At 39.7% G+C, this 25,046-nt stretch overlaps 1 protein-coding gene across 1 annotated transcript in view; it reads right to left on the bottom strand.

Annotated features, from left to right (window-relative positions):
• Positions 1-23,862, bottom strand: part of LOC121509610 (calponin homology domain-containing protein DDB_G0272472-like) — a 51,235-nt gene extending 27,373 nt beyond the window's left edge. The window contains exons 1-6 of the mRNA XM_041787102.1: positions 23,675-23,862; positions 21,749-21,842; positions 14,557-15,893; positions 14,372-14,450; positions 8,668-11,421; positions 4,327-4,452 (exon numbers count right to left, since the gene is read on the bottom strand). Of these exons, the coding sequence (XP_041643036.1) occupies positions 4,327-4,452; positions 8,668-11,421; positions 14,372-14,450; positions 14,557-15,878 (4,281 nt within the window). The 5' untranslated portion in view covers positions 15,879-15,893; positions 21,749-21,842; positions 23,675-23,862. The remainder of the gene's footprint in view (positions 1-4,326; positions 4,453-8,667; positions 11,422-14,371; positions 14,451-14,556; positions 15,894-21,748; positions 21,843-23,674) is intronic.
• Between the last annotated feature and the right edge of the window lie 1,184 nt (positions 23,863-25,046).

Here is a 25,046-nt window from a genome sequence, read left to right as displayed (position 1 = left end):
GTCTCAAGGCGCTTCCACCAATAAAGACAGGAAATAATACTCCCACCAATAAAGACAGGAAATAATACCAGATATCTGCTACAACTAATAGATACTGGCTTTGCACAATTTCTCTCAGGCAAAGCATAAAGCCAAATTCTTATTCAGGCTTAGAAACTAGGTTTTTTTTCTGGGATTGGGGTTAGAGGTGTTAATCTTTAAACTATCAAGGAAAAATTAAAATTAAAAATAGTCAAGCACCCTTGTGTGAGTGTTATTCTTGTAGTTGTTGTTAAGCTCTATTGTTAGACTGAAAGCAACGGTTTTAATTCTAAATCCTACAATGTTTTTCCCCGTGTGCAAATCAATGTGGATAATTATTTAGTTCCTGCTACCAGAAATTCGTCCGGCAGGAGAGGAGAACTCAGTAATAAACATCTTCATTGTTTTTTTTAAATCTTTTTCTTTATTTTTCGTCTTAAGCATTTTGAAAAGGTATTGAAGGAAACGCAGGTAGAGGCAGGCGCACTCTGCTTACAATGCACACCCACAATTGCATTATCCGACCCCCTTCTTATATAATGTGTTTTTTAAAGACTGGGCAGTAATACCTTATGCTGTGGGAAAATTTCAGGAAGGTCTAACAGAATTAAAAACTGGATACTGTCCAATCCTACAAAGCAATGATCATATTAACTAAATAATACTACATACTAATGCTATATAATTAAAGTACCAGGTTATTTTTACACATGGGCTCACATTAGTTTTGTGTTACAATTGTTACTAAAGGATTACTGTGCCACATGCTGTGTTAAAATATTTTTGCCCATAGGGTTTGTCATGTGCTAAGTATTTCTTTGCTTGTTGTTCAATTTTGGCCATGAAAGAAATTTGTTGTTTTTTAGATTTTGCTTTATTTTAAAAAATATGTTAATGTTTTTTGAAGGGGTCAGCTGATACTAGTTTTTCAGGGTCGATATCAATACTGATTATTAGTATTCATGAATTTGACAGCTGATATTTGGAACTGATATGCCTTTATTATGACATACAAAATGTACCTAATATGGCAAAAGAAAAACTGCTTGCAAAAAACTAAGGAAAATAAATTATTTAGCCCATCTTTGTCAGCACGGAAAACAGCACAAAGCAACAGTGTAGGGGCAGGAAACAGAAAATGATGCCATATGCTGACTGTGCTACCTTTACTGATTATCTGTAAAACAAAATGCTGATAACTGGTCTACCTCTGTATTTTATTTACTCACTTATTTTGGTGCGTTGCTTCTGTTTCAAAGTGTTAAGTGTCAAGGTTTCATAAATACATGAAATGCAGATGTTGTAAAACCACTGAGTAACTGTGTTTAATAACCATGATCTCAAAACCAATCATGATTGTGATTTTTGCCAATTGAGCAGCCCTACTTCATCAATAAGTCTTATCGATGACAAAGAACGCTAAACCATTTAAAAGTACCTGTGTTTCCATTACAGTTTTTTGCAAAAAAAAACAAAAAACAAAAACAAAAAAAGCTATATTTCTTAAATTTTGACAAAGTACAATTGTGCTTTGAATGTGTTTCCATTGAAGGGAGTTTTGGGCATGAGCCTCGTAATTCTTGTTAAAACTCATCTTGCAAGACTCCGCTGCAAGCTGGGTGCCCAAAACCCAGGCAAAGTCCGTATGTATGGCAAAAGCCACGTATAAGGGTATTAGTATGATGTTGAGAAAAGTCTCGTCTCCTCTTCTGTCCACACGTACTGTGACATGTTTTCTCTGAGGGAAATGGTCATGTGACACCGCATGTCACGTCCTGTGACATGCAGAAGAAGTGTTTCCATTGCACTTTTGGGATATACTTCTATATCGAAATGTCTGAAAAACCTCCTCATGACAGCGTCAAAACTTTTTAGCAATATTTGAGAGGTTTGAAATTCAGCTGTTTCCATTACCAGATTTTTGTTGGGCCATTTAGATTTTGCACATTTCTAAGGGTAATGGAAACACAGCTAGTGTTACTCCACCAATATGAACAACCTTCATTTTAAAAAGAGAATGCCTTGAAGGAAGCACTCATTTCTACATTTTTGTGAGTTTTTAAAAGGGTTAACACAGCCCAAGATTTCAAGAGACCAACAAGAGGAAAAGCCAACAAAGTAGTGCTGCACAGTTTGGTAATAATCTGCAATCATACTGAACATAAATGATATTATGTAAGGATGTCAGGATGCACATTATTTGATTTTTGCCGATATCCGATGTACCGATATTTACAAATAGATTTTAGCCAATATGAATAATGATATTTAAATGTAGTTCAGCCTTAAAACTTCAGTCCTTGATGCACACTTTTAAGTGTAAGGAATGATAATTCAGAAAGGAAATTCAGCTGATGTAGTTCTGTTGGTCCAGCCTAAAACTGTACAAGTTTGTTTGTCTGTACGCCCAGATAATTCACCCCTAATATCATGAGTCTACTTGCTTAGTTATCAGGGAAAATGCAGAGAATAAAGACAGTTTTGCAGTTTATATTTCTCAACTCAAAACATACAAATATGAAGTAGAATGAAAAATACAAAACTAAGTTTTTCCAGCACTGTTTTTAAACTAACTGAGTATTTCCAAAAAATAAAAGTTTTTCCATTATCCAAAAATAAATTTACTTCTAAAAGCTGCAAAAGTTGCACCATTGTAAACTTAGAGGCTTTTCTGCAGGCATTTTTGTAAACTTTTCAAATACAACATATTACAAAAAGAACTGTAGACTTTTAAGCAATTATGTAATTGCACAAACTTACATTGCTATCGCGATTAGCTTAACTCATTGAGTGCCAGCCCCATACGTACATATACGTCAATGGCACTCAATGAGTTAATTGTGCAGTAATACCACAAAGTGGGTAATATTCTTTCAATACACAATTTTTACTTATAAAAACACCATTATGTTATGGCAGTCCTAAAAAATACGAGGTTAGATTAAGTGTTTTGATCTTGGCTACGCCGGCGCACATTGTGCCATTTCATACATCTTTTTTTGTAATCAAGACAAACACATAAGCAGTAGGCAGTATTCTGCAAGGAAGGACTTGCTGCTTTCTTGCGACAGTTTGACAAATCAGTCACTGACGATCTTTGTGGAAAATGTAAACAAAGGCCTTTTTTGGAGGTGTAAAGTTCATTGAGTCTTCTGATACCTGACTCTTCTGTGGAGTGTTTTCTTTGCTGTGTAAACATTCCTATGAACTCTGTTTAAAAATCATAATCATAGCTCTTGGTTTCACTTTTGTAAATAGCAGCACTACTGTCTCTTTTTACAGCAGCAACGCAGTTTGTTTGTAGAATTCTGGTCTATAAATGACTTCATGTAGTTTCTGTATAATAAAAAAAACTCAGAGCAACCAGGAAACAGTCAGCCACCAGGAAGTGAAACATACACTGAATCACAGCCACTAGATGGTGGTAGTGATCTTAAACTTGTGGTGACTTAATCTGAGCTCTATCACAGCAAGCACTTTGCAGTTATGAAACACAACATACTGAGCTTTTGTGTTCATAGTGTGGGACGTCAACCTTGGACTGTAATTACAGTCTCAATGACAAAAGGCTGACTGAGCCCAGCCCTGCATGTATGACAAACACTACAGGCCTGGATGCAGATGATATGTCTTGGGTGTTTTTTTCCATGTTCTGTTGCCATAAAGCATACACAATTCACTGTACCAGTTTTGAATGGTTAAAAAGTTAAATATAAATTCAATGTTTTAATATGCTGTCAACTATTCAGTTCAGAGAACTACAGCTACATTCAGCTGCAGGTTACACCATTGTAGCAGTTTATTTCCCCTCACGGCTTTCCCTTGATCATGCTGTGAGGATCAGATAAACGAGCAGCGAAAACCCTTACTCATTAACCATTAATCCAGTCCTGAATTACAGGCCTGAGAAGGTTGTTTGGTAGACACTTATTTAGAACGTGACGTGGGATGGGTGGAGGTGAGTCCAGGGAGCCGTGCCATCAACATTAGTCACTGTCTCTTTACTACCCCAGCACAGCAGCATTGAGCTGTCATCCTTCAGTCAATTAAATGCATTCTACCTCTAACTACTCTCTCTAACACGAGACACGCTATCTAAAAGAAACACATGATAATGGTGACACAATGTGCACAGATTTCTCTCTTTGAGCCGTGTGAGAAACGGTTCAGCTGAAAACATAAGTGCATTAAAGCGCTCACAGCCAAGTATCAAACTGAGATAAATACCCAGGCAGCGGGTTTAAATCTCACTGAGATAAATCTGTCCCGGGACCGAATGTTGAGTTGAGCTGTGCTCTGACTCACCCAGCTGTGGCGGTTCTGCTCTCTGTGGGCGCTGCGACTCCTCATCCTGGACAGACTTCCCTCCACAGCACTGCTTGAAGGGGCTGATCGCCGCGACACGCTACGAGACCGCATCCTGTTCAGCTCCTGTACAAACAAGGGGAAGGTAGACAAATTTTAATGTGTACCACCTACTACAAATCCCCCCCCAACAGCTGTTCCATACTGAGTGTGACACTGATCTGTCACAATAATGATGACAATGTTTAATTATCAGGAACAGTCTATATCAGTGATCATCAACTGGTGGCCCGGGGGCCACAACAGGCCCCCCACATCTTCCCATCTGGCCCCTGGAACATTAACAAATTCAGAACATGTGCTGAGGAAAGAAGTATTTTGTAGTATTTTTGTATTTTGTTCTTCTTTTTCATCATATAAATGCCCTACAGCTATTAATACAACTCCATAACCAACTGAGATTGAAACTATTTAATCAGGAGTGACTTCATGTTTCGTCCATTTTTCAAAAATAGACCTTTCAGTCATTACTAGCAAATATAATGCATATTTAACATGTATATATCAGTCCATTCTCAATCAAAACGGGCAGTGTTTTGTGTTGATTTTATCATCAGGTGTTTTGGAAATGCTGTTTTCCTGCTTGGGGTTTTCACTTTTTACTACACAGCATATTAGCATCAAACCCTGTGATAGACAATATGATAGACACAGAAATACTCAGCTAAAATATCTCAATTGCCCCCTTCTGGCTGGCTGCGATATGGGGGCTGATCCCACTGCTAAGGCCTAAAAATCACATACATTCAAAAGAAAATAAAAATATTTCAATAAAAATATGTCAATTAAGCAAATATAAGAAAAATCCCTTCCCTTTATTTGAAAGTTTGGCCCCCAACGTGCATGTTTAGGAAAAAACTGGCTCTTGTGCAAATGTTGTTGATGACTCCTGGTCTATATTAATGAACAACAAAAGTGAAGGACTAGACAGTTAGAATATACCAGATTATAGCCACCGGCTGTATTTCCATTTGTTGTCTTAGGTAGATGTTGCTTAAAAAAACAATTAAAACATGCGCAAACAAGCAAATTACATATTTCATTAATGCAATTACCTAAAAGCATAAATAAACATTTACAATCTGAAAATGTGCATAGCATTTCAATACTTAAATTAACGTGCGATCCCTTAAAAGCAACACTGCACATAAAAAGCAACATGTATACTGTCGGAAAAGGGATGCCAGGGTGTTGGTTTAGCTCAGCTGGCAGAGCAGGTGCCCATATAGAGGCTACAGTCAAAAACATATTGGTCATAGGATTGAGTCCCAATTCCATCACTGGTTGTTGCATGCCTTCCCCCACCCTCTCTCCCAAAATGTCCTGCCTCTCTTAGCTGTCTTTTCAAGTGAAGTTAAAGCCCAAAATATAATCTTAAAAAAGGTACGCTGTCATGTGTGAGTGCAAATCTGAGCAAAAACTGAACTCTTCTTTTTAAGCTTTCTTTTTGCCACTCTGGTTAATGTTCTCAACTTTATTTTTTTCTCAAGTGGACAGCAAAGTGATGGACTTCTTTTAAATCACTGTGGTTCCAGGAAGACATTACAGTGGCTTAACCAAAGTGTAATGAAAGGGCCAATTAAGCCTGTGATTAATGTAATTGAAAAAATAATGCATTAATTATGGTCCTTAACAGCACTGTGATTATTTCCTTGATGCTGACAGCATTACATTAAAGTCTTAAAGAGACAAATTTTTGAAGCTTTCAGTGTAGCCAGCATGTGTGGAAATAAAGACTTTCTCCCAAGACTTACTTTAGGGATGCACAATATTGGATCGTTGCCAATATCCAATTAATTTCAGCCCATATTGATAATGATGCTGATATATAAATGCAATTCAGACCTAAAACATTCATTCTTAAAACCCGCTTTAAAGTTTAAGGATGAACAAGGACACCACTTCAGCTGACGTAGGTCTGTTGGTGCTGCCTAAATATCCACAACCATATTTGTTTATATGCGGCATATTTACAGCGATAAACCAGTTTTAAATATTGGCAGAAGTTTTCCTATCTGTTGATCCATAGAACTGACAGATTTTTAGCTAGTATCTGCGACTACCAATATCATGCTGATAATATTGTGCACCCCTACATCTTTTACCATAAACTGCTATTATTTACAATTAGCATCAAAACAGAGAATTGAGTCTATGTTGAGAAAGGACACAAATGTCTGTTTTAACATTATCAAGGAGATGGCCAATGGGTTCTGAGATTGTATTACAACCAACAATGTCCTTCCCCTTCTGCTCTCCACACAGACAGTTTTCCTGAACACGGTGCCTGCCTGTTGTACTGGTAGTAAAACTCATTCAGACAACAAACAGGAAGGGGAACCGCTAACGACAAGGTCACATCCTGTATCCTTTTAAGTTAAAAACAGGTAATAAAAAAGTTCCTTGAGCAAGAGAGAGAGCCTTCTGACACTGACAGTTCTTTCAGTTATGTGCTGACTTTAGTTGACTTACAGAAGGTTGAAAGCTTTTAATTTTGACCCAATAAATGGGTGTATGTGGGATATAAACCAATTGTATCACAGCTTACTGTAGTAGTGGTAGGAGTTAATGACAGATTCACTACAAATTTGTTCAGAGCACCTCATACCTATTCTTCATCTGCTTTCTATCACTAAACCATTTACTTTATACTGCTTGTATTTTACTGTAATGATGGAATGTGTTACTTATTGTGGATTATTTTGATCTCTAATCATAGAGCTAAAAAAAGTCAGATAAAGAAGCAATTTCCTCATGAAATTAACACTGTAAGGGAGGTATGACAATAGCAACATTACTGGTAGTAGTATTAGTAGTTTAGACAAAGACCTAGCATGATTTTCAGCCCACAGATTAGGGCTGAACAATTTGCAAAAATAATCTAATTGCGATTTTTCCCCCAATATTGCGATTGCGATTTAACATGCAGTTATCTTTAGGTTCCTCATCTTATGGATTGTTCAGCAAACACAAGCAATAAACCATTCAATATTATAACCAACACACTGTTAGATAAATAAAACTAGGGATGACTGATTTGAAAAAAATATCAAATTGCAATTTTGGCTTCTATAGAGAATTTGACATCAATTGCAATACAGAAGGGGATACTTTTTTTGTTTTTCTCGTTTAAGATATTATAGATGGTCAGGAAAGGTAGGATATTTTGTAAACTATTCCAAAAAAAGTCCTTTGAATGTATGCGTAATGTGTAGAGCATAAAATCTCTGCTGCAAAAATTGTATTTTGACACATTTCAGGTCAAGGAAATACTGCAATGTCTGCGATTTAAAAATTGCAACAAGCCATATTGCGATTTAATCTCCTTTGTGATAAATTGCCCAGCCCTAATTCAGATACAAATTTTGAGTTACACTCATTTGGCAGTCAGGCCGACTTTTAATCTGATTGTTTTAATTGGTCAATTGATTAACTTTTAATTGGTTGTTTTGTTAGTGCACTGGTGGAAAAGTTATGGGCAACACCTCCCAACTGGTCAGATGGATTTCTGGCATGTTTTATAATTTGGTTGTATGACAGCACACACTTACACAGTGAGAGCAAAACCAGGAGCAGAATCCCAAACTTTGGGCTTTTTTTTCTATTGTAAATTGTTAGAAAGTATCTTAAATTACCATGGAAACAGCAGGAATGCTTCGATAGTGTACCTTCCCTATAATAAAGGAATACACAGGCAGGAAAAAGGCCTGCTTGCAGACCTCTAGCTGGCAAGGAATATTTGTTATTATTTAGTGCGAGTTGCGTATGCGTATGTATATGCGAGAGAGATAGCAAGAGCAGTTTTGTCGCTGTTTGTAGCTACTTGAAGCATGAAAATGAAACAACAGATCTGACTTCAATCTCACATCCCGTCCTGACTTCACTTGTACAGTGTGAACACCCAAGTTGTGCACCACTATTGGACCATATAGTTTGAGCACATACATCACATGTCATGGTCACGGTTGAAACGATTAAATCACACATTGTGAGCTGGCATTCCTCCACCACTACGACAGTCGGCTTGGAATCACACAGTGTATGCATGGGTTTAGGCTCGGTTTATGCAAGCTCTATGGAGTGGCAACACTGAACCTGCTACCTAACTTAAATTCTTATATAATGGGTCTCTTTTTATATAAAAGAAAGGATGACAGTGTTGTGAAAAAACATTGTACATGGTCATTAACTGATGAAGCCCATTTCAGAAAGGTGTTTTTGCACAACATTTGATTTAAAAAAACAGAATAATACTAAAAACAGGAATCTATTCTGACTCACCTGGGCTCCAAATGATCTCCTGTGACTGCGACCCTCCACCCTACTGTCTGGAGGCTGTGGCTCTCTGGGGAACCATAACTGCTCAACAGAAGTGCTGCTGGAGACTCCACTTATGGAGTCTCCTCCAGTTTTAGCCTCAGTCCCAGCAAAAGCACCAAAGAGGGATGTCTCATCCAACATGGTCCAGTTCTTCTGTGGAGGCTGAACCCGTTCTTCCTGCATTCTGAGGAGGAGCTGCTCTGGGCTCATTTTGCTGGAAGATTTTCTGGATTCAGCCATTGGTTTGTCCACAGACATCTCAATGGGCCTAATCTCCCATGGGTCCTGAGGAGACGTCGTCCATACTGGATTTGTGTAACCAACTGAAGCTTGCGCTGGCACTTTCCAGCTGACATCCTTCTCAGGAGAAGGTTGTAATCTAGCTCCAAACCCAGTATCTACACTCTGGACACCAGAAACAGGAAACAAGTCCTTACTGGGAGAATGCTGGGCTTGTGATGTGAAGGAGTCTATGTCAAGAATGGCTGGTCTATAAGACTCTTCAGGTCTTGGAGATGGCTCTTTCCATCGTGTTGAAGGGTCGCTGCGCTGAGAGGAAGACTTTGCGAAGGGGTCATTTCGGAGCACCGAGTCTAGGTCTACCACTTTAGGCCTAAGAGCTGCTGCCCTCTCCTGTTCCTCCTTCTTCTGCTTCTCCTTCAGTCTCTGCCTCTCTGCTTCTTGCTGTTTGGCTATCAGTCTCAATTTCTCTGCCTCCTCCTTCTCCATCTTCTCCCTCAGTCTGCGTTTCTCCAGCTCCAAAATCTGAAGTCTCTCCTTCTCTAGCTGCTTCTGCTTCTCAAACTCCATCATCTGTCTCTTCTCCATCTCTTTAGCTCTCTCTATCTCCTCCTTCCTCTGCCTTTCTTTCTCCAGTTCTCGTTGCCTCAGCCTCTGGTTTTCTAATTCCTGTCTCTCCATATCTAGCTGTCTCTGTCTCTCCCTGTCTAACTCTCTTTGCCTCTGTCTCTCCAACTCTCTCTGCTTTTCCCTCTCAAGCTCCCTCTCCATCTCCTGCTGTCTTTCCCTTTCTTTTTCAAGCTCTCGCAGTCGTAGCATTTCCTGCTCTAGCGCCATCTGCTTGATCTTCTCGGCCTCCTCTCTTTCCATCTTCTCTCTGAGCCTTTGCTTCTCCATCTCTACGATCTGCAGTCTTTCCCTTTCTTTCTGTTTCTGTCTTTGAAACTCTAGGATCTGTTTTCTCTCCTCCTCCTTTATCCTCTCCAGCTCCTCCATTTTCTGCTTCTCCTTTTGCATTTCCAGAAGCTGTCTTTCCCTGTCAAGCTCTCTTTGCCTCTCTTCCTCCCTTTGTCTTTGCCTCTCCTGTTCCCGCTGTCTCTCCTTTTCCTGCTCCCTCTGTTTCTCCAACTCAAGCTTTCTTTGTCTCTCCAATTCTCGCCGTTTCTCTTTCTCAAGTTTACGTTGCCTTTCTCTTTCCAGCTTCTCTCTCTCCAATTCTTGCAGTCTCTGATTTTCAAGCTCTATCTGCCTCTGCCTTTCCAGTGCACGCTGTTTCTCTTCAAATTCTTGTTTCTCCTTCTCATACGCTTTCTGTCGTTGCCGTTCATATTCTCTTTGCCTCTCCCTCTCCTTCATTCGCTCAAATTCTAGATGTGCTTCTTTCTCTAGGTCCAGCTGCCTTTGCTTTTCCCTCTCAAGCTCTTTCATTTTTGCCTTGTGTCTTTCTGCCTCTTTCTTCAGTTCTCTTTTCTTTTCAACTTCCATCATTTCCTCGATTGTCTGTCTGTTAACTCCAGATCTAATCTCTTCATGTGACATATGACTCTTTATCATCGACTCCTCAGCCTGGTCATGGGAGCTTTTCCCAAAAGCTTCATCTAACGAAGGATTTCTCTTGATTGGAAGAATCTTTCCTTGAGCGCTACCCAGAGCAGACCTCACAGATAAATCATCAAAGGGCATACTCGTGTCTACGCTTGGAGAAACCGGCTCCTGTATTTGTCCTGTTAAAGCAAAGTAAGTCGCCCTGGGTTTGGGCTGTTCTTCTGTTGGTACCATTTTCAAACGTTTAGGGGATGCAGCCACTTCCTCCTGTTCTGCCTCTCTCTGCCTGTCTCTGTCCATATTAAAAGCCACTTGTCCCTCCAGTTGTGGTTCTTGACTTGGGTCTTGTTCAAGGCCTGTAACGCTCCATTTAGGCAAAGCTCCAACTCTCAGATATCTTGGCTGTTGTTCTGGCATCACCGCTGCACCTCCTGGTCCAGTATTTCTCTCTTCCATTGTCACGTTCCCTCCTGAGCGTCTGGAACGTAGCGTCATAGCCTTATCCTCTCTCAGAGCTGATGGGAGGCTCTCACTCACTGCCTTGCTTTCATCCACCGCCTGCACAGTGTCAAAGGCATGCAGCACCCGCAGAGGACTTGATGGAGACATAGGCTCTTTGTACGTGGCTGTGACCAGAGTTCCCTCATCACTACTTTCTCTCCTTAATAAAGGACTCTGGAGTGAATCTTTGTCCTTGTTCAGCAGTTTGCTCTCCTCCACCATCATCACACTGTGCCTCTCCACAACATTTTCAAACAGGGATGCTCTCACTTTCTGTATATCACTGCCAGCACCACTATCCTTGGTAGAGGTGCCAAACATTTGTTCAGCCTCCATCCCTTCCTCTATAGATGCCTTTTTGAGGGACTCTTGGGAGTCTTTTAAATCCACAAATGTTATCTGGTCACTGGGGGTGGCTGCTTCTCCAGTCTAAAAAGAACAGAGATATAAGGTGAAATGTTAGATATCCAAGACCAAGTTGCACCTCCATTTCTTCTTGTGTGAAAGACACAATATGCAAAATGTTTACCTGTAATATCTATACTGATTGAAAAAAGTGACTTTTGCTATGCTATGTATTTTTCTTATTGAAGTCTTGTAGTGAGACCAGCACTGCTCACTGCCCATCTCTGCATCCTCCTTCTCAATCCCACTTGTTTGAATTCAGGACTTAAATGAGATATGGCACCTTACAGGGCTTATTTACTAGACAGAAAAGCAACGTTTTGTTTTTATTCATAAATTTCTCATAACAAGGAAGGAAAGCTTTTAAAAGTACACCTCCATATTTATGCTGGAAGCAACTCCAGAGTGCACGTGCATCCTTGGATCTCAGTGCACACTTGCAACCTGGGACCACTTCCAATGTGAACACAAAAGTGCCCTTTTAAATGTATTTCTCCCTCATTATGAGAAATTTATGAATAAAAACATGACATCTATTTTCTGCTTAGTAAATATGCCATTTGAGCTGCTGTTTTTATTGAAGAGTCCTCAATTTAAAACAAGAAGTAAACAGTGGAGCTGGGCAGTACTGGTCTGTACTCATCATGTTGTGACTGACTCTATGACAGCAGAATTTTACATGTTGTGCATTTAAAACCCCAAAACCTAGAAGCTGGGATGCACGACAGGATGATTTTAGAAGGTGAAGAAACAGAATGTATCAACAATCTGCCAAAGCTGAGGAATTGGCGAATCATATTCTAAGTATTGAATATCTTTGCTTTTTTTTGCTGCTCACCCCTCCTCTTTCTGCGTCCCAGCGAAGCAGGGATTCAATGAAAATTAAACTCAGGATTTAGTTCTTAAAATTAACTCTAACTTGCACTAACACTTGAGAGGCGATCACAAATACCCCGGTCGTGGCACAGATGGCCTTGTGTTTAGGTCACACCCCATGTACACAGGCAGCCCAGGTTCAAGTCTGGCCTGTGGCTCCTTTCCTGCATGTCCCTCCCCCACTCTTTCCCCCCTGTTTCCATCTCTAGCCTCCGTCCTCCTCTCTAAAAAAGGCATCAAAATATATAAGCCAAAAAGTATATTGTTAAAAAAGAATACTGCAGTCAGCAGAAATGAGTACGTGGCAGATGGTGTCCTGTTGTTTAATTTGTTACAGCTGATGTAATTCTGCTCTTTTAACATTTTATAAAATTATAAACAAGCTTCTTTACCTCTTCACACAATAAGTTCTTGTGTTAGTAACAAAATCACAAGTGAAACTTGTTAATAACGGAGTTGTTTCATGACAAAGAGAGACATTGACATTCATGAGGTTCGCACATTGATCATTACTAAAAATGGTTCAGACAGTGCAATCAGTGATTTTAGTATATTTAATTCCATGCATGGTGCTCGGCCTGCAGCTCTGTTTCTCTCCCTCTATTCTCAGTGTGCAGCAGGCAGGTGTGAGTGTGACACCAACATCACCGCTCCATGCCCATTAATAATCATTTACCTAACCCCTCATAAATTAAAATCAAGGTTACCAAAGTAATAAATAAGGCCACTATTTCACTGCATGGCCATGTGTCAGTCACATCCTGGGTTATTTTTAAATTGTCTCAGTTTTTTATTCTTATCAGACTATAAAAGTTTAAGAAACTCTGCCATATCATATTGTATTTGAATAGGTTACTTGCATAATGCTTCAGCTATGAATTCTGTTTGTCAAAGGGAATATCACTGTGTGAGAGAATGTACGTGATGAACACTGAAGAAGATACAGAACCGTACCAGAGGACATGCAAGTAAATCATAATTTTAAAGAGGGGCAGAAAATGCACACATTTGTTCCACAAAATACATCAGAATGCAGAAGGTAAGTATTGGTTCTTAATTTTTCTGCAGAAGACCTGCAGACCCCTTTTGCCTGATGGTTCAAACTATGAAACGACAAATATTTCAATATTTCTTGCACTTACCAACAGGTTGTTGCGGACGAAAAAGACAAAATTCAAATAGACATGATCTGTAAACTCAGTATTTGTGCATTTAAAATTATTATCTGAAATAAGTTGCCTTAAAAATCAGAATGAAAAAGAATTGATCAAATAAAGATCGTGTTCTGGCCATAGAAAAATTATGATATATTTTTTCCTATATTGCCCACACTTACATAGAAGTTTGTTAATCTGTGGGTTGAAAGACGTTGCTTAAGAACCAGAGATCAAAACAAATGTGATCTGACGACAAAAGAGGACAAAACACGACATACAAAGAGGCTGGAGTGATTGAGATGAAAACTGAGTCAACGGTATCCCCTTGTTCTATGCTGGTCTTATAACAGTGGGTGTGGTGCAGAGTTGGTAATCAAAGCCTCTCTGTGTTGACCTTTTCCCAGTGATCTTCTCTCTGAGTGTTTCATAACCCACTGCCATCGGGGACGAGTAATGTGCTGGCTGTCTTGGGTTTCACAGCTTTGAACATGTGACAGCCATGATTCTTTTCGTAGCAATGCCCCATTACTGCCGGGAAAATTTCAATCTAGACACAAAGGAGCAAAACCCAAATACACACAGACATATCCTAAACAGGGATGACATCATAATTAACCCATTCAAGCCAAATTTCATAACTGTAAAAACTGAACTAATTAGGCTTGTGTGTTAGCCTCCTTATTTTCCCTGATTGGCTGTTTTCATGTACTCCATCTGTTTCTTCTTTTCTCCATTTAGCCAAATATCTTGGTTTTATTTTGGCAAGAGATTATAAGAAACACACAATAGTGCTTCTCTGTTTAGGGACAGGCATGTGAAAGCTTTTCCTAGCACTAAGCTGTGACACACTTTCTTATTGTTAGAGTCCTTTGCCAGTTAAAGCCAGACTGAGAAACTACTCGACAAAAACTAGTTCAAATGATCTTAGTATCCTGTCTTACCCTCGCCTGAGGATCTTTGCTGATGTCATGGCGGTCTGTTGCCTCACTGCCAGAGTCTGACGACCTCTCGGATGTAAACCTGATGGATGTACATCAAACAAGACAAAAGCCATGCATGACAATGGAACTCTCAGACAAAGATGTGGGACAAAAACAAGCCAAGGAGACATAAAAGCAGTGCTCACCTTTTAGTTAGGTCAAGGGGTAAGGGACGTGGCTTCAGTGGGGGTTTGGGGACAGGGCTCTGTGTTGGTGTTGTGTCCTCGGTCAGCTGCTTGATTAGCTGTTTAACACCCACTGCTGGTTCGGTATCAGGGACCGGGTGCACTGGAGTGTGAACATCTGACAACAGGCCTGCACCAGGAGAGGAGGATGAATCGAGGAGGAGACTGATTCGTTTCTTGATGCTGACAGCAGGCTTATCCTCACTGGGCTCCTTCACTGTTGGTTCTTCTGACTTTTTATTGCTTTGGTCTGAGACAGTGGGTGTAGCTTCAACACCAGCATTTTGTGGTGTGGCACTCTTAGGAGTTTTCTGCATCTCTTTCTTCTGTGGTAGTGCCTTTTCTTCTGGAGTGTTTTCTTTAGTGTTTTCCTTGAGAGGTTTACGATGTAGTGAAAGCCCTATAGACTCAAATTTGGCCGTAAGATCAGCTGATAGTGGCCGTCTTCCAGTCCAGCGAGGGGTAGGAACTGGTGCCTCTGTCTTGTTTGGATTATCAAGAAAAATGGCAGATACAGGTCTGGGCCTGGAGCCTCTGGGCTGAGGTCTGAGCGGAACTGTTGCTTCAGGTTTTGCTTTTTTATTTTCTTCTTCCTCTTGCCCCACTAAATCGAGAGATCCCATAGACTTGGCTCTTGCGATGGAGGTGCCCCCTTTGCTGGATATTATTTGGTCCTTTTCATCTTCGTTTTTTGTGGATCCAGACCACTCTGCAGCTGGAATTTTTCTAAAGCTCTTGGCATAAGCTTGGCTTGATGAAGAGGGTCTCTGCCTTAATGCTGGTACAGGTGGAATGGGTTTGCTGGGGTCTCCGGAGATAAGAGGAGGGGCTGGTTTAAATGGATGGACAACTGGTTTGGTTGTTTGCCCAGTGCTCAGTTTATTAGATGTTTTAAAAGTAAAGGTGATTGGTTGGCTTGGACTGGTTGACAGTGGTCTTGGTTTGCCAGTGTCAGCCAATTGTGGGGGTTTGGGACTGCTTGGAAGCTCTGGTTTCTGTCCAGGGAGGTGGTTGGGCTCTGACCGAGGTTTAGGTTGGGGTTTGGGGGCAAGTATGGGTTTGATGGTGGGGTTTTTCTCCACAGAAAAAGGCTTGGGGCTGAGCCTTGGCTTGGGGCCTGGTACAGGTTTATTAGGCTCAGAAGAGATAATATGGGACTGGTTGATGGAGGGGATCTCGATAAGGCTCTTGTTGCTGGAGTCAGTCAGAGGACTCAGGTGAAGTCGTCCTCCCACTCCTGTCCTCCCTACCTCCCCAGCCTGAACTTCTACCTGAGCAGCCATCCTCTTCAACAGAACCTTTAAATAAGAAACATTTCTGGTCAGAGAGACAAAACAAAAACAGAGGAATAGTATTTTGATCATGGCACTGAACCACAGAACTGTATGATGGAAAATCCAACTTATAATTATCCTCGTAACACTCCCTCAGTCTTGCCATTACTGTGAACTTTGTCTTGGGAGTGGCTTGAAATGCAGCACGGTTGAAGACATGAGAGAGAAAAGTATTTGCTCAAGGTAATTGATCACTCCAGCACATTCAAAAACACGTGTTTACAGTTTAAAGGTTGGCATAATCAATGGGCTAATGATTTTAAAGACACATGTTCTTTAAAGGGTATTTTTCATGAATGGCATGTTGACATTTAACATTAGAAAAGCACACATGTAATACAGAAAACTGATTAGATTAAGTTAATTCTGTTTCAGGGTCAGTGTATTGTTCATGCTGACAATGTCAAGGTTAAGGAAAATTTAGGAAAACAGAGCTCTTGTGATGTAAAGAGTGATGCCTACACTTTCCCTACTATAAATCATAACATCTTTTTAAAAAACAATTAAGTGCAAAGTTTAGTCTGAAATAGCCGTTTATTGGTTGGACAATTATTAAGCAAACAGATCAAAGTGTGCGCAGGATGAAGGCTTTACTTCTATCTTGAAGTAATAAACGGCGTGCCACAGGGCTCTGTCCCTGGACTAGGGCTGGGCAATTAACTGTAAATTAGATTAAATAGCAATATTGCCAGCTGCAATTCACAAATTGCAGAAGTTGCAAACTTGAAATGAGTCAAAATACCAGTGTAAAGTTTGTACTCTGTCCTAAGCTGTATGTCATTGGAGACTGTAAAGTGTTATCTGCTTTTCCTAAATCACTGATATACTGGATACAGACGGCTATGATGACTGGACAACAGATCATTCTCAGGAACTGTAAAAAATAAGGAGAGCCTTCTTTTCAGAACTGGATAACTGAACTGGGTGTTGTATCTGCTCATGAAAGGATGGCATACAGGATTCAGGACAGAACAGAAAAAAACTTTCTGAAATGGGGCATGTATCTTGATACCATTAACAGACCAGAGTGAAGATAAGCTGGGTGAGCAGTGGGCTGATGGATTTGGTAGGAGACAAAAGAACACTTTCCTGTTTTTATTTTTGTAACTTAATTTCTGTCTATATTAGGGCTGGGACTTTATCGCACTAATTAAGATTAATTAATTACAGAAAAAATAACGTGATAAAAAAAATAACGCATTTAATCTCAATTTATTTTTGCACTCCAAACAGCACAGAACGTTTCTCATTGCACGAGTTCCCAATCATACCCGTAATAATGATGCACAGGACACAACACGACAAACACCATGGAAACCGATGAGAAGTTGTTGTTGGGTTTGGTGGGCGGAAAATTTTGTTTTAAAAACTACCGGACGGACAGCTGGATAAAGGCACAGTTGTGTGCAAATTGTGCAAGAAAGAATTTGCCTATCACCAGAGCTCTTCTAGCCTCCGCTGCCACCTCAATGCCAAACATGCTGCCTCTAGCACAGACAACGTTCCTAGTTCCAGCAGGCAGTGTTGCCAATCCACACTCGACAAGATGACTGGGTTCAGAGCCAAAATGAGTAAGTCCACGACTGACAAATTAACAAACTCACTGCCAAAATGGATTGAAGTGGACTGTCGACCACTCTCGGTGGTAGAAGATAAGGGGCTAGAAGCGGCGCTACAGATAGTGTCGTCTGACCCAAATTATGAACTGCCATGCAGAAAGAAAATTTCAAACAGTGCAATCATAATATTCCTTATTCATATTGCACTTTATGTTAACACTAAGTGATGAAAATCAACCCGATTTTGTTGTTTAAGCTCATTTATGTGTCTATTCATTGATTCAGTCATATACCAAAATCCATTTCAATTGAAAAATGTTGCTTCTTGTGTCAAATATTGATATGCGATTAATTGAGATTAATTAATTACAAAGCCTCTACTTAATTAGATTAATTTTTTAATCGAGTCCCACCACTAGTCTATATTTTTAGCCACACAAAGGTACGCTGACCCCTCTAGGTTTGTGGGTGGTGATTGGGAAGCTTTTTTGTAACAGATTAAGATGTTTTGTTTTATATGTTTATGACTGATTCAGTTATTATGAAATAAAAAAAACAAGTCATAAAAAATACCAGTTTAAAGGGGACATATTATGCAAAAATCACATTTTCAGGCTTTTCTAACAAAAATATGTGCCCCTGGCCTGTCCGCAATCCCCTCAAATACCAGAAAAATCCATTTCCATCCACCCTATCTTTCTCCACCTTTCAGAAAATGTGTGCTGAAACAAGCTGTTCTCAGATTTTCCCCGTCATGACCTCATGTGGGGTGTAAGCACCGCCCCCAGGTTTGGTTGGCCCACCCCGCTTGGAAGAAAGTTCCACCCTCATCTCCTGAACTTCCTCTCAGCTGCCAGCTGAGATGCTGGATAGCTCAGTGGGTTACGCTGCTGACTTTGATCTGGGAGACTGATGGTTTAAATCTAAGTCAGGTCCTAAACCTTGGATAAAAGTGTTTTATAACATTATGACATCAGGAGTGCCACATCCATTTCCTAAGAGGAGGTGTGGTCAGGGATGGAGTCAGACAGATCATTAACATTTAAAGCAGCTCGTTCTGAGAAGGGCTGACACAGAGGGGTTTTTAGACATGTAAATATCCTATACTGGAGTGTTTTTTTCAGCAACAAACTTCGCAGGCATGTTTTGGGGAACTCTGAGAACAATATTCCCTTGTTTTAAAAGGTTAAAATATGTCCCCCTTAATACATTGTCTTTTTTGAAGCAGAGAATTTATGCATATTAAGCAAACATTAAAGTGTCATTTTTTATAGGGTTTACGTAAATCATCCATTTCATGTTTTATGTATGTTTTTCTTCATCAAAACAAGTGACATAAAATGATAATCCTTTTATATAGAGCTATTAATATCAAATTTGCTATATGATTATAATATTAATATAAATATTAATTTTGAAAGATTTTTTTAAATCAATCTGCCCTAGTTAATTCTGTCTAATATTGATTAAGCTTAGCACTAGTTCACAGAAGTCATAACCCCAGCTGCAATCAGCTTAGACACAGGTCATACTAATTATTGCCTCCCAGCTCCCACAGCCAATCACAGCCCTCAACACAGCAGTCCATTTAAATATGATGCCCCTTCTCACTAATCCCTGCTTACATTAATGTTGATGCACCCACACTGCTGCTGGCAAAGCTTCACCTCCTCCCACCCAGCATCCTCCATTACAGCTTAAAGCTTGTTGCACCATCATACTTAGACTCATGCTAATATGGATTAATTGCTCCTGAAATAATTTCACTGTTTTCAATACACATTGTAATAAATCTATCTATCCATATGGGGGTTTCTAGCTATGTTCTCCTTGGAAAGTCAAAGCATGCTGCTGGACTAACCAAGGGAGCATCTTCTGAATAGAGCTTTCTCCACCAAGTAAAACTGAACATCTGTGTTGCAAGAAAATGATTAAATGTATTATGAGAGTGTTCCTGACTGAATGTAGGACATAATGTAGAATGATTTAATGCTTGAATTTGTTGAAGATGAGGACCTTACAACAATCACACTTTTGATCTGTTGCTATTAACACTTTCCGCCAATAAAACCAGTACTTTTACATTTATGTGGTTGATATAGTTACTCATATTTTCTGCTCATAAGGCTCTCTGATCATTGGGCTTTCTGATCAGTCTGATATTTTTGGCTTCTCACTTTACATGTAAAGGCTAAATGTAGCCTTTAACAGATTGACTGACCAGATTACATGTCCGTTCAAGTAGATTCATAGAATCCAGAGAATAACCAGACCAATCAGTGTCATTTGAGAAGAAACAAGAGCCACCTAAGAGTGCAGTTTAATTTTACTGAAAGATTTTCTTAAAAGAAGCAGATTTTTTTTTCTGCTTTCCTCCCTAAGAGTCTAATCTTACTAACTGGCTCCACTGACAGTGGTCAACTATAACACCTGCCTGTCAAGGTCACATTGTGTGGTTTACTTCTCGGGGCAGCAAACTCCTGCTGTATCATGTGTTTTGTTGCTCTGATTGGCCTGTTATGAATATGGAAGATAGAATGTTTGTCCAATCAATCACCAAGCCATGAGGATATGTGAAACAGTATATATGGTGTGTCAGGTTAGGTATCAGACACTTCCATGGATTTACACGTGACAGTGGCCAAAATCAGTTTGAAAAGATCTGACTTTTGCTGTTCAAACTGTTATGAAAAAATACCCTAGATGTGAGTCCCCCCCCCCCCCCCCGCCCCAATCTGATGTTCTTTAGTGATGTTCAGGTCCTAACTAATCTTTGCCTAATCTTTGCACTCTTTTTGAGCTGGCTGGCTGCACCATTGAACCATGAACTCATAACTTACATCCCCTAATTTATAAGCCATTACTTAACCTGCATCACTCATTCTTGTGGGATTTTAGCTGCAGCCACACACGTGGGTTTCTAAAAAAGTATCTGGGGCCCAGTCATTAGACATCTTAATTCTTTCGTTTCACAACTGTAGGCAGCAGCAGGGACTGCTGGGTGATAGTCAGGTATGACATTCTTTGCCTTATGCCCTGATCAGGCTAAAACTTTGCTATATCTATCTCTGAAAAGTCTGGCTTGTGTGTTTGTGTTTTGTTTTGTTCATGTGTTGCCTGTGTTGTCGTTTTTGTTTGTGTCTGTTACTTTTATATTGTGTATTTGATTTGTACTGTGTCCGATCTGTATAATGAAAACTAAACCTAACAATCACTGAAGAACATCAAACCAAACAAACAAGACAATACCCCCAGCAACATTAAAATGTCCCAGTGTGCTAATAAATACACAACATCTAGAGCTTGGAAGTGAAGGGAGTAAATGGGATGCAATAAAAATGAATGCTAGAAATTTCACCTTTTCTTCTGAATTGCATATGTCTATAAATTACTTGCTTCCTCCTCCATGTGGACAAGTTTCCTCTTTGTATATGGTGAACTGAAGTTATAAATACATTTTTGAAGGCTATTTAAATGTGTTTCACTTGTTTTACATACACCATATTTGTTTAGCTGGATACTTTGTATACCATTAGGCAGATTATTAAAGGCTGATGGGTTCATCATAAGCAGGTTATAGAAGGGTTGATACAAGACATTATCAAAATTGACTGTTGCTGCATTTTTACAAGCAACATCCAATCATTTTGAAAGATTTTGAAAGCCAATTTCTTATTTGTGATATAACTAAATCTAATCTACTAAAAACACCTAAACGGTTTAAATGTTGCATAATTAAGCTGACTGAGTGGTAACAATCTGGACTGTGTACCTTTAAGGTGGATCCTGAGACAGGGGAGGGGTTGCACAACTGTACAATGTCATTGTTTTCTTTTCATGTTGTTACACAGGCAAATCAGGCTTAGAGAGTGAATGGGGATTCCACTGCAACCACACACCAGACTGCCATTTCAATTTTAGCTCCTCCCCTGATGAACTTTCATATGTTTATCTTAAACTTACCCTCCACTCTATGGGAGACAAAGTAATAATTTGAGATAACCCGTTATCTCTTTTCTTCTGGCATGCTATGACAAGGATCGGTTTAATCAGTGTTTCTCGTAATGAGAATGAAGATAGAAAACATTTAACTCAAACACTGCTGTGTTAGCCCTTTAAGAGGCTCCTTTTTTCACCACTGATAATGCTTTCCACATGTTGCTGTGCAGATATACACTGCAAAGAAAAGCAGCAGTCCTTTCAGTAAAAAAAAATGACATGCTTGATCACATGGCTGCGAATAATACTGGCATATCTTACCTGACCAGATGTCAACCGTCTGCTGTAGAGCTCTGGGTTTTGTTGTAACCGAGGAGCGATGTCATATCACACAGGAGGAGGGAGTTGAAGGAGCCTAAGTAAGAAAGCACACAAGCTTTTCACTTGACAAGACTGCTGTGGTAGACAAAATCACAGCAGAGCTACTCGGGGCTGTGTGAATGCTTCCTCACTGCAGTGTTTGCACGCCTCCATACTGAAGCAAACAGACGTTCGTGTTTACTCCAACACAGACTTGAGCACACAAAGTCACACCCAAACATGCGTTCTAACTGATGACATAAGTCCAGACAGGAAAAAAAGCAAGAGGAAAGTCATTAACTGATTGTGGCAGATATATGTTTACATCTTTCTCTTCTAGATTTGCATTCCCCATCGATACCTACACACACGCTGTCACACACTCACTACTAAGTATACCTATGTAAATTCAATCTGGCAACACTGAAACCGAAAACATTTGCACTCCTTCGCTGCAGGAGCCATTCCTCTATCTGTCTGCCCATCTTCAGTGCATGTCATTTTACAAACATCAGCCCCTTTCTTCTCTGAATTCACTGCATCACACATATTAAAGGGAAAGAAAGTGCAACAGAATAATACTGAGAAAATCTGTAGAATTGTGCCCGGCTGAAACAGATTTAAAAGTTTGAGAACTTGAACTTTGGATGTTGACAGGAAACGCCTTCGCAAAGAAGGAATGCTAAATATTCAGTGATGGTGGGTCAGGCTGCACAGTAGGGATTAGGAAAGTGTCTGCCTTATATAGCCATAGACATTCAAGTATTTTGCATGAGCCTCATTGTTATAACAACAAAACACAACAGCTCAGAAGTCTATCAAATCTGGGAAAATCACATGCACACTTTTGCAATTTTGGTTGGAACTAATTACAGACCAAGAGTAGGGCACAGGGTAAACCAGCTGAGCGTTTGTTTTGTGTATCAAACCAGTAACCTGGTTAAGCCAGTTATACAGAGGAAAACTTCTTATTAACAAAACATCACATGTCCTCTATTAAAAGCTGAAAGCAGTGAGTTCTTAAATAGTGTTCCTGAAAGCTTGAATACAACCCACAAGTATGCAAACGTGTGCAACAACTAATTATATAATTAAGACTTTCTGCTGTCAGCCCTGTGGGTTTTTTTTAGCGCTCTTTAGCATGAATTACTATTTAAAAAATAGCAAATAATATAATCTAGGTGGGCTGTTGTGATGCAAGAGGACTGAACTGATTTTAACCTCTCTGGAAAAAGGAAAAAGTCTAAATAAAAAGAACATGCTCGGGCATAAGAATGTATTAAGGTCTATTTTCCATGTTAAAGAATATTTATAATGAGGTCACAGACAAGAAAAGACACAAATACATGTTCGAAACCTTTTAAATCTTAAATAGATCCCGGAACAAAACATCAACACATTTATTTATTCTATTAAAACATCCCTTTAAAGTGATTCAGCTGAATAAAATATTTATCAGTGGCTTGGTTTTTTCCTATAATCTACGCTACCTTGAGTTTAATAGTTTCTACAATAGCTTTTGGCTTACTTTCAGTCTGGTCCATTCTTGTCTTTGCAACAAGTGCTACCTCTTCCTCCTCTCCTGCCTGCTCACCTAAACCACCTCACATCGAGGACGGTGCCCGGTCCAATTTAGCAAAAGACTGGGTTTACCTACTTTGAACAGAAGTATGCTCATAACTATTAACTAGAATGAATGACTACGGTGTATTCAGCTGCTCAAACTGTCAAACTACTAGTTTTAAAAAGAGGTTTAAAATGAAGGCATCATCAGCTTGCTCGTTAGCAACGGTTAGCTAACAACTCAAGAAGCTGAACTCCAAAATGGAAACACTGACTGAACCTGTCTTTCGCTGAGCTGTTTGATACCAAACGGAGACAACTTACCAAACAGGAAAGTCAGTTTGAGCTTTTTCCCTGTCGAAACGACTTCGAAACAAAAATTAAAGCCAGTGTAAACGGTTAGTACTCGAGTCGTGACAGTTCGTTAATACGTGGGCTAGCGGAGTAGCTAACTTAGCAGGTTTACTTAGCTAGCCAACTGGCTGGCTATCCCGTCTCAGGTTGCAGTGTTGTTGACAGGCTAGACTAGACAGCGCTGAACAAGCCGCCTGACTGGTTAGCCCCCCGCACCACTGTCAACGTCACCAACGTTACATTGGTCTTCCGGTGAGGACTTTCAAAATAAAGCGAGCAGAAAGCGATGCGGCGCAAAATTCATTCCGTCCTTAATAAATGGCAGAAAAATCCAGAAGTCATGTTATTTGATGAGACAATATTTATTTTTAGGCCCTTAACTTAACAGCAAATATTGGTAAATGGCCACGTATATGTTACTATATAAAGGGTAACGATAAAACAACGTAAAGTCCTAGATTAAAATCTTTGTTGGTAGAAGTATTGCATTAGGATATAACTCAACAGTTAGTAAAATAGGTATTAGCGAAATACTTATTTAATGTAATTACTGGTATTTCATAGGGTTGAACATTTTCCACAATGTAGTGAGGGTCTGCAACCCTGGGTCTGATCCGAATATCACCACTGGTCACAGGCATCCAGTATTGGGCAGTTTATTTCAATAATCAGAAATTGCATGCTTATAGAGTGAGTGAAGGTAAGTGCCGACAGTTATTGATGGGTTTTTACAAAAAAAAAAAGAAAACATTAAAATAATAAACAAACGACCACGCAAACGAATAAATGCAGACATACATTTTGGAAGGGATCTTTTATGTCATGAAGTCACGATATTAAAAAATTAAAGCCTGTTTATTAAATTCTTTAGTCGTGAATTTATGGAGACACAGCTTAGCTTTGGAGATTACAAAACTGACCAGTTTTCGAGAAACAAGCTCGCGAGTTCCCTGAGATTACATTTTACCACGATTTTTTACACATTTCCGGCAGTTTTTAAAACTTTGGGATTCCGACATTGTCAGTGTTAAAATAGAAGATGTGTCGTTTAATCACAACTAATATCGACAAGTATTGAAGTCTCGAAAAACGTCGACTCCTTTAGCTCAATGCAAAATCGCTGCTGAGAAAATACACCCCGACTTCCGGTCTGTTTTTCTGAATGTGGATAACTTGACTCATCTGAGCTTGGTAACGACACTGACTACAGGATTATCCCACACAAGCCATGAAGGGTTAATTGGTCATTTCTCAGGTAAAACACACTCTTGGCTTGTGTCTTGAAGATTTTAATGGAATAAAAACTTTAGCACATACCTACCGGAAGCTAGACTCTGATTTA

This window comes from Cheilinus undulatus, linkage group 5 (assembly GCF_018320785.1).
Source record: "Cheilinus undulatus linkage group 5, ASM1832078v1, whole genome shotgun sequence".
Classification (NCBI taxonomy): Eukaryota; Metazoa; Chordata; class Actinopteri; order Labriformes; family Labridae; genus Cheilinus; species Cheilinus undulatus.
This window is presented reverse-complemented; position numbering and strand designations above follow the sequence as displayed.